This window comes from Lissotriton helveticus, chromosome 12, assembly GCF_964261635.1.
Source record: "Lissotriton helveticus chromosome 12, aLisHel1.1, whole genome shotgun sequence".
In the NCBI taxonomy this organism is placed as follows: domain Eukaryota; kingdom Metazoa; phylum Chordata; class Amphibia; order Caudata; family Salamandridae; genus Lissotriton; species Lissotriton helveticus.
Window position 1 is genome coordinate 174000280 of NC_136073.1, and position 10741 is coordinate 174011020.

Below are 10741 nucleotides of genomic sequence, written 5' to 3' on the forward strand. Positions count from 1 at the left end.
TAAGAAACAGAAGCAAAAGCAAAACATAGTATCCGTGCAGGACCAACCCCACCTGGATGATGTTGTAGTTATAGACAATGATGGTTCTAATTCGGTGTCTATTTCCACTCAAACCGAACTCCTCAATATAAATGGCTACAACCCAAAATCAGAGGGGAATCTGATTGAGACTATCGCGGATACAATAAGTAAGCAACTTGAAGGTCAAATGATCAAACAATTTAATAATATTTTTAAAAGACTTGATAGACTGGAAAATTTAATCAAAAATGTTGATGCCAAGAGTAAAGGTTCAGTTTGTTTGGATAAACTAAGAGGTGAACGCCTGCTAAAAGACTTGGAATCCACCACTCGTGCGTTAACTAGCGGCGATCATATTACAAATAGGGCCGAGGAACCTAAGGTTGCTACTAACTTACCCACGACTATAACATCTGTGGCGACTACAAGCGTAAGGGAAAGTAATCCCTCTGTTTCCTTGAATAAATCTCCTTTGCCTCCCATTGTTGTCACTAGTGCCCTAAAAACTAATCCAAACAGTAACCCTGCTATAAGCACTACAATGCAGAAGCCGTCCATAAATTCCAGCCAACGCCAACGTTACAATAAGACTCCTGACGAAGACACCAGGCCTTTTAAACATCAAGGCCCTGCCTTACATCTACCACCTGAGGCGTGTCCCTACGTCTTGGTTCTGGCTGGCATTCCACCCCTTAGGGAAGGGCAAGGAGAATCGTGGGTCCAATTGCATAATAAATGTATCGACTGGCTAGCTAAGTACAAGGGGGTGGGTTATGATATTTCTAAAGAAATTATATCCACACGCCGAGTAACTTGGGTAGGTCCTCTGTTTAAAAATATTAACGGGGACTGCATTGTAATTAACTTTAGGAACCCGGGCACTGCGAAATTTCTGTTGAACAAAAATTCTGCTCAACATGGCCCACCCACTGTGGTGACTCCTCTATCGTTAAATTACTTTTACCGTCCCCCACACAAAATGATGCAGCCACCACCTGTATTCCCTCTACATAACAGGTTCTCAATACTCTATGACCAGGGAACACGGGATTGACTGTCCCCTACTATTGTAGAACCTGTCCCTGTGAGTCCAGTTCTTGATCACACAGTGGGAACATCACCTGAGGCACCATTGTTAACATCTAAAACTTCTTTACTTGAAACATTATGTGAACAACAGGGGCTTTTTACAATCACACCCTCCCCAGGAATTGACCAGGGCCTTTGCTCGAAGCCAGATAAAAATTTGTCAATCCTTAGCTGGAACATTGCTGGCCTGAAGGCGAAAATGGAGATTACATCCTGGAAGGATTGGGTTAATTGCCACGACGTATTAATGTTCCAAGAAACCTGGTGTACCGATGATCTGTTTCTTGAGGGGTACAGCTGTCATAATAGGATTGTTTTGGCCCCCCCTTTAGGCCGCCCTAGTGGGGGCTTATCTATTTGGGTCAAAATAGCTGCAGAAGTTAAAGTCGACACACTCCAAACCGACTCACCAAGCTTCATGGCATTATCATATACTCAAAAGACAAGGCTATGTCTGATCAATTTTTACAATAACGACTTTTTGTCCCAACCTAATTGTAATTTTATTGTTTTATTCGATTTTATTGACAGAATTATGGATGGACAGAAATATGGGAAATTTGACGGTATCTGTTTAGGAGGGGATTTCAATGCCCATATACATTCTAGAAATCCCCCATGTAGGAGAGGCACAGAACTGTCAAATCTCCTTGCAACTAGAGATCTTGTAAATTGCATGGAGCACGCTGGCAGGGAAAGTAGCGTTGCCCCTTTTCCAACTTTCATTGGTCATGGGAGTGGTACTACAATCGATTATGTATTTGTTTCACCTCCTGTTGCAAATGTTCTAACGAAGGCGGAAGTTGTCTGTAAAGTATATAGCGACCATTACCCTATCGTAATTCACCTATTACTTCTGAGGGGTAAGCGTACACAAAACGAAATAGGTGCAAGAAACTTGGAGGTTTCAACAGACAAATTGAGGGTAATTTAAAGGGGCGTGGATAATAGGGGAATCCTGGCAAACGTCATTAAAAAACACCCAGCTCTGATTGAAAACTGTCTTACTACTGATGTTCATGAGGGTAATATAATTACATCATTTACTGAACTCTGCTCTGTAATAAAAAGTGAGATCTCTAAACCAGTTTTAAGGAAATCTGAGGAAACACCCAGATGGTTTGATGCTGCCTGTTCCAAGGCAAACAGGCAGTTGAGAGCCGCCCTAAAAGCAGAACCTAGGGATATTTCCCAAATAAGGTTACTCAGAGCAGAATATAAATCTAGCCTACGGTTCAGAACAAATGAACTGGTTAAGACCCATTGGGGTTCTTTGGCACGCTCGGCCGAATTAAAAGACACTACTGGGTTTTGGAGTGAGGTAAAGAAGCTAAGATCTTTAGGTTCAAATTTAACAGCAATTAACTGTAACATTACTGGTCCTACGTGGGTTGAACATTTTGCTAAAATTTGTGCCACACCAGACAACCCCTCTTTAACCTCCCTTCCTTTAAGCCCCCTTAACATCTCTGTGTCTGAGGTTGAGGATGCCATATCTGAAAGCGCCGGAAATAAAGCGCCTGGCCCCGATGGGCTCTCAATTGACCAGTTAAAATGTGAGCTTGACTTTTGGGCCCCATTGCTATGTAACGTTTTTAATAATCTAACGAATGAACAAATTCCAGAAACATGGTCTTGCAGTACAATAGTCCCCATTTTTAAAAAGGGAGATAGGTTGGATCCCGGGTGCTACCGCCCCATCTCGTTAATCGATAACACTTTGAAAGTTTTGGGGAGGGTTATCTTTAAAAGGATTAGAACCTGGGCGGATGAGAGTAAGATTCTACACCCCAGCCAGCTTGGTTTCCGTATCAATGTTGGCACGGTGGAACAATGCCTGAACTTGAGTCTGATTATGGCAAAATATAACATTGCTAAAAAATCCCCTCTATATTTTGGTTTTATGGACTTAAGTTCTGCATTTGATTTTGTTAACCGTTCCCGCCTCTGGTCCACCCTTCTTAATTATGGTTTAGATGATTATTTGGTCCACTTTTTAGCTTTTTTGCACAGTGATTTAAGAGCACGAGTGCGTATTAACCAATATGGCGAAGTCTCTGACGACATCAGGATTGGTAGGGGGGTCAGACAGGGGTGTGTGCTGGCCCCCCTCCTTTTTATTCTCTATATAAACAATCTGAGCTGCTGGTTGAGTACTTCCACACATGATGTCCCCCATGTAAATGGAGTCCCCATAGCAACACTCCTTTACGCTGACGATGCGGTCCTAATGGGCCGCACACCGAAGGCACTTCGCTCTTTAATTTCAGGCTTTGTTCATTTTATGGCAGACCTTGGTCTGACCACTAATTTTAAAAAATCTTTGATCATGAGCTGTGGCCCTAAAAAATATAAAATTTCTGAGATTAAATCAGGGTCAAATGTTCTGAAAAGTACTTGTACTTTTCCCTATCTGGGGTTGCTATTTTCGAATACTGGTTCGTGGCAACCACATGTATCTTACGCTAGGAATAAGTTGGGTAAAGCCATAAATTGTGTCACTTCTTTGAGACAACCCAACTATGTTGATGTGATTACACCACTAGTAAAGATTTACCAAACCCAATGCATCCCAACTGGTACCTATGGCGCCGAGGTTTGGGGTTATACAAATTGCACCCATATCCAAATCGAAGAAAATAGGTTCTGCCGGAAGGTGCTGGGTGGGGTTATTTGTTCCCCTCACTATATATGTCACAGTGAACTAAACATCTCATATATAGAAGACTTTGTAAAATCTAGACCAGCACTCTTCTGGCTAAAGATATGGATTAACCCGGCAGCCACCCTCACCCGTGACATAATCTTGGACTGTTTAAAGTGTGATAGGGCACACTGTATACCATGGCTAAAAGCTGTAAAAGATTGCCTTGATAGCGTAGGACATGGTTTTTTGTTTACATCACCCAGTTTAATAAATCGGACTCATAAAACCATTATTCATAGGGCACTATATCAGCTGTATAGAGACGAGCGTGAGAGGAAGAACCTGTCAAAGTGTACTATCATGAAATACAAGGGTTATTTTGAACCTCACTCTAAAAATCCAGGTCCCCCACATAGGTATTTATGTTTACACCTTGGCAGATGGAATAGGAGGTTATTGTTTCGCTTTCGAGATGGGAGTATAGTAAATTTACTAAACTTCCCTCTGGGCTACAACAAACATTTAGAAACCTTGTATTGCCCATGTAACCCCAATATGAAACAGAGCCTTATGCACTTTTTGTTTTTCTGTGGTTTTTATAAAAATCTCTCAGCTCATTATTTAATGCCCTATTGTAGAAAACATAATTTGTCTAGTTTTAGAACTGCATTGAGGTCCTTTTTATCACTGGGATCAGATGAAGTAATACTCAGAGTGAGTTGCTTCCTCAAAGCTGCCGTCCGTTCACGAGCCACTTTACACATTGATGTATAACATCTGCACATGTGCTCTTTTTGCACTTTGTAATTTTATTTTGTACATTTTTGCATTTTGCACATTACTTATGTGGACCTATTAATGATGCTGATAACATTTATCCTTTTTAATTATGTTTTTAGAAATCACTTTTTAATTGTGTAAAGGTTGTTGCTTTTAAAAAGGAGGGATACTTTGTATGTTGATGTGAAATTGACTGACTGGCCTTTTGTCTTTTAGCCAGCTGATATATTACTGTACTGTACTGTTTTGATTGAATTTGTCGCACTTTTATGGATGTTTTTATTCCGAATAAAGATCTTTTGACTTGACTTGGCAATGAAAAGCTCCCCCGACCCTTGGGACCGGACAAAGCCGGATCAAATAAATGACATAATTGAAGACTCCCGTCGCCCAGGTCAGCAATAAACTTGAGTTTGAGGCTGGACTCAAGCGACCACTGAAGAGAACAGTCAAGCAATTCTTTAGAAACGAACACTCAAGAAATGACTTTAGAAATGAAATTCAATGCAAACAGCGAGGTGCTTTTGTGCCCTATGTTTTAAAATAAAGATACATTTTTAGAGCTAAATCACAGCTTTCTACTGCATGTAGATTGTTTTGGCTCTGTGAAACTCACGAGGACATTTACGAACCCCCTAACCACCAATCAGTAACGCACACACACACGCGCAGTACTTACCGGGGTTCATGAGCTGAAACAAGAGGAAGGCGAGGATAGCCCCCTGGCTACCGGCGGAGGGGAGAGAAGCCATGCCGCGGTTTAGAGCTGCGGTCTGGGGTTGGGTTTACTCTCTCACATACAAAGAACTCTCGTGGCTCCACATTTCATCACAAACCGGTGGCAGCAAGCGCCTTTGCCCAGACTACCCCAACAACTCTTAATCCAGCACGGCGTGGGGGTGCCCCGCGGGTGATATATGATTTCCTTCTAGGTTTGAGGGGCGAGAGGTCCCTAGATGGCCAGCTCCTGCGCTCCCCGACGCTGCTCGGAATGGCTGCCGCTGTCTCGCGCTCCGCTGCAGCGGCTCAGCTACTTTCGGTTTCATATTCGGACTTGGACTTTCCGAGATGACTATGCTGGCGAGTCCTGTGCCCAAGGAAGGAGAGGTGCGATATTATCGCCTAACATGTTGGGAGCTGTCAGGAAACTGCCTGTCATAATAACTAACTTTCTAACTCGAGCAAAACGTGTTGTGCCAGAGAACACGCAACCCACACCTCCTCATTTTAAGGGCTGAGCATGGGGGGCAAGCAGACAGCCCTCCCCCCGCACTGCACACCCGTAGGAGCCTTTCATCACCAACCCCTCCATCATTATCAGTTCTTAAATATTGCGCAATTGTCAACCTCCACATCACTATCAGTAATACACAATTGCTGCTTCTCCAGCTTCCCTGTTATCACCAGTTGTAAGCCAACCTCCCCATCACCAGTGGTAAACAATCAGCACATCGCCAACTCTCTGCTCTTTGCCATTTGTAAACTATAATGTGCCATCATCCTCAGCAGACTCCTGCCAATCAGCATCAATCGAAAATGATGGCCCCATCACAATCCTCCCCATCTTCATCAGTAGGAAAATGGTACCCAACCTCCAGGTTCAACATAATTGAAATGATTCTTACAGCAATGGCATTTGAGCAGCGCCAACAGCACCTAAACAAAAAGTGCCTGCTAAATAATGCGCATTCTTGATTTGGAGTGGGGCCTGGGATGGAACGATTTCTAAATGATTAGGATGATGCCACCTGATTGGCCGGATATAATGATTTTACAATCTCTTGTCCTGAATCTTTCAGCGTGTTCATGATCTCAATATATTACTGGACTAACTCAAAACATTTAGGGCAGTATACCTAAAAGGCGAAATTATGCAGCAGAGGAGGACCAAATTGAAGGGTTGACTAAAGTATGCAGCAAGAAACTGCAAATTATGCGGCAGAATGTGCCATATTTTGTAATACTATTACGTCATTATTTTGTCATTTTTACACCTGGTAACAGTGTCTGAGAAAATAATTCACCTTAATTAGTACCAATTTAACACCCAAATGTAGCATGTAGCAACTGAAAGATGACCAGCCAGTCAACCGTTGCAAAATGCTTTCTGTAACTCAAACACTTACTGTAGGGTATCCCAGTCCTGCACCAGTGAATATACCGCATTAATGCACTGTTAGCTCTGATTAGAATATGGGAGTAGAGTCTTCATTGTCCTTACAGAGAGTAGTGAGTCTACTACTACAAAACGTTCATGCCAACACTATTTTTTTTTCATGTGCACCTGAACATTTTAATACAACCTAGTTATGACATCATTACTCACCAGTGCTAAGAAAGTAGCGTAACGATTCCCTCTATAATTCATTCAATTCAAGCTGCGACGTTATTACTCTTAGCTGTAGTAAGAAAATGGCATTATTACTCTGCTACAAAAATTTACTATTGCACAGTTCTGACATCATTGCTTTATCTATAATAAGAAAATGACCTCACCGCTCTACTTTAACAATTTATTATAGCTAAGTTGTGAAATACCTCTTACCTACAGTAAAATGATAGTATCACAGCTCCATTTTAACCATTTATTATAGTTGAGTTGCTACACCACTACTCACCTGCAATATAAAAATTACATAACTTCTTTACTGTTTTATTTATAAATAATCAAGTTATGACATCACTACTCGCCTGTGATAAGACGGCAGAATCATTGCTCAAATGTAATGTGCTGTATTTGGGGACCTCCAGAGGCAGACAGGAGCTGCCTCAAAGAGTTCAAAACGCAGCTGCCCGGATGCTATTAAGAATTCCAAAATGGGCCTCCATTAGGTCAGGTTTGGCGGACCTCCATTGGCTTCCAGTCAAACACAGAATCTCGATCAAAGCTCAATGTTTTACGCACAGGATATTACACCGGAGGGGTTCCAGTTACCTCTTTCCTCTGATCCAGGCCTACACTCCCTCCAGAGCACTCAGAACTGGAGATGCAGCGCTGTCAGTGACACCCAGAGTATGCATGGGATGACTGCGTGGGGGGGGGATGCTCCTTTGGTTTTCATGCAGCCAAGTTGTGTAACTCGTTACCACTCAATCTAAGACTCGAACAGTTGGAAGCTAGTCTCCGCAGAAATCTGAAGACGTGGCTCTTTGGACAGAGCTAGAAGCCCACCTGGCCCTGACTTTTCCTGACTCTGACTAGATGCCAATGCCTAGCGTGAGGACACTCCCTTCGGAGTAACTAGGGGGCATATGTATCAAACCAATTTTTAGTCGCAAATGCTGCAAATCGCAAAAAACAGCGTTAGCGACTAAAAATCCGCAAAGCGCGATGTATAAGTAAAATCGCATCGCAATATTAAGGAATCGCAAAATTTGCAATTCCTTAATTTTGCGTAAGCATTTAAGGAATCGCAAATTGCGATTCCTTAAATGCTATGTATCAAGCACCCAAGTTGTACGATTTCTCCTTAAGAAATCTCAAATTACCACCAACTTCAAGTTGGTGGTAATTTGCGATTTCTGTCAATAATGCACTTTTTGGCATGTTTCAAAGTGCCATGTTGCGCACATACATGCCCTTGGGCATGTATGTGCTCCATATGCGCACACATGCTCATTTCAGGGGTGCATCAGGGTGTCCTTATGACACCCTTGCACCCTTGAAATTATTCTCAATTTGTGATTCTCAAATTGCGAATCGCAAATTGAGAATAATTTCCCATTCATTCCTATGGGCCTCCTTGCCCATAGGAATGAATGGGAAGGTATTCCTTAATTGCGATTTCGCAATTTGCTAATCGCAATTGAGGATTACTAAGAAATCGCTAAATATTTGCGATTTCTTTAATACATCCCGTTTTGCAATTCTCAAATACCAATTCCCAAAAAATTGCTATTTGAGAATCACAAACACGGATTTTGATACATATGCCACCAAGTGCTCTATAAATTTCATTCATTCATTCATTTTAATATACACGACTGGGAAGTGCACCACCATGTAATAATTTCCAAGATGATGAGGTCCTTCCATTCAATTGATATCCAAAATATTCTTTATTCTTCACAGACGTTTTCTAAAACCAGCCAACGCATTTCATCCAACCTCCGTGGACTTCGTCAGGGCATATTTATTGGTAATATTCTTCTATGGTTAGTACTTTCGATTTCAAAAGTTTTGTAGATTAAGCACTGGTATTGTGTTCCTGTAACCAATCCCTTCAAATTTGAGGGTAAGGTTCCAAGGCACAATGTATTGTAGTGCTGCAGCGGTGCCTTGATAAGGCCCAGTATTTATTAGCAGCGGTCGGAGTCTCTTCCGTGACTTCAAAATGTTACGTTCAACAGGTAATTTTGGTCAGTTTGATCACTCTCTGGAAACAGCAGGAGAAGTGGATGTGCACACCAAAACTATTGGAAATAATTCCAATATGGACTAGCAGTGGGGGAATGGTGAGGGAGGTGCGGTAGCTTTATAGGCTTGCTGTTTCAAATTCTACTGTTTGTATTCATTTTAATATAGTACACTTGTGACACCAGTACTCTTAATAAACTGCTTAAAATGTTTGTGTGAAGCAAAATATCTCCTACATATTGCCATTTTTTAGTTATACAAAAGACACACAGATGATGGACAGAATGAAGAGCAAATCAAACATTCACTCCAAGTCAAGAGATCTGGGTTAAATTCATCGTTCTTTTGCTCACTATGCCACCCCAGTTTAGACCCAGTAATATGCAAATTCGTCTTGACCCTGTGCCTCATGGGAACTGTCCAACCTGAACCGCAAAGCCAAGTCCTCCATGGACCAGAAACAAGCATCCTGGGACTGGTTTCGGGGCATCACTCCTCATCAGCCAGGCTAGCTTGAATCCCGTGGCACAGTGAACCCGGACCCACGTCTGGGCATACCCGGTGCACTTAGTACAAGAAAGCAAAAGACACACAGATGATAGACAGAATGCAGAGCAAATCAAACATTCACTCACAGTCAAGATATGTGGGTTAAATCCATCATTTGTTTGCTCACCATGCCACCCCATTCCGTCCATCAATTGTGTGTCTTTTGCTTTCTCGACCTAAGTGCACTGGGTATGCCCAGACGTGGGTTCCGGGCTCATTGTGCCACTGGATTCAAGCTATCCTGTCTGATGAGGGGTGAAACCCCGAAATGGGTCCTACGATGCTTGTTTTAGGTCCAGGGATTACCTGGCTTGACAGTTTGGGCTGGACTGTTCCCATGAGGCACATGGTCAAGAATGATTTGCATATGGCTGGGCCTAAACTGTGGTGGCATGGTGAGCAAAATAATGATGGATTTAACCCAAATCTCTTGACTAGGGGTGAATGTTTTGATTTTTTTCTGCATTCTGTCCATCAATTGTTTGTCTTTTGCTTTCTCGCCCTATGTGCGCCAGGAATGCCTAGACATGGGTCCCGTGTTCATTGTGCCACTGGATTCAAGCTGTCCTGGCTGATGAGGGGTGAAACCACAATCCGGTCCTAAGATGCTTGTTTCCGGTCCAGGGAGGACCTGGCTTGGTATTTTGGGCTGGACTGTTCCCATGAGGCACAGGGTCAAGACTGATTTGCAAATGGCCGGGTCTAAATTGGGGTGGCATGGCGAGCAAAAGGATGATGGATTTAACCCAGATCTCTTAACGGGGGGTTGAATGTTTTGATTTGTTCTGCATTCCGTCCATCAATTGTGTGTCTTTTGATTTTTTAGTTATAGGCACATTTTATCTACTTTTTCTACATTTTATTCATCCAGGAGATTGTCTACATTTGAAGGCTCAAGACACCATATTGTGAATTAATAAAAGAGTATGCTTGATTTTTGTGCTTGTTTTCACACTAGTTCTTTTATTGAGTTGAGAGTCAAGTGCCTTCACCCGCTTGAATTTTGCACTCCATCTTGCAGGTAGCAATACGTTTGTGATTAAACAGAGCACACAGTGCACGAAAATCACAAGTGCAGTAATCATAAGTGTTTTTATTCCCAATTTTTAGTGCAAAATGTTGAATCAGGCCTCTGGTTCCTACAGTAATTCTGCAGTGTTTTAGCTCCAGAGTTAGTGTGACACTCTAAATAAGAAAGCAAAATATTAAACAGTGGTGATAACAATGATTGACATATTATATAGAATAGGGCTGGATTTAGCAATGGCCCAAAGAATGCGAATTATTCAGAGAAACAT

General features: G+C 42.2%; 1 protein-coding gene across 4 annotated transcripts in view; it reads right to left on the minus strand.

Annotated features, from left to right (window-relative positions):
• LOC144799844 (uncharacterized) overlaps positions 1–5600 on the minus strand; it is a 120234-nt gene extending 114634 nt beyond the window's left edge. For 3 of the 4 annotated variants that reach the window (XM_078671424.1, XM_078671421.1, XM_078671420.1), the window contains exon 1: positions 5217–5581. In XM_078671424.1, the coding sequence (XP_078527550.1) occupies positions 5217–5289 (73 nt within the window). In that variant the 5' untranslated portion in view covers positions 5290–5581. Of the gene's footprint in view, positions 1–5216 lie in introns of all 4 variants that reach the window. The other variant, XM_078671422.1, reaches the window with a different exon arrangement.
• Between the last annotated feature and the right edge of the window lie 5141 nt (positions 5601–10741).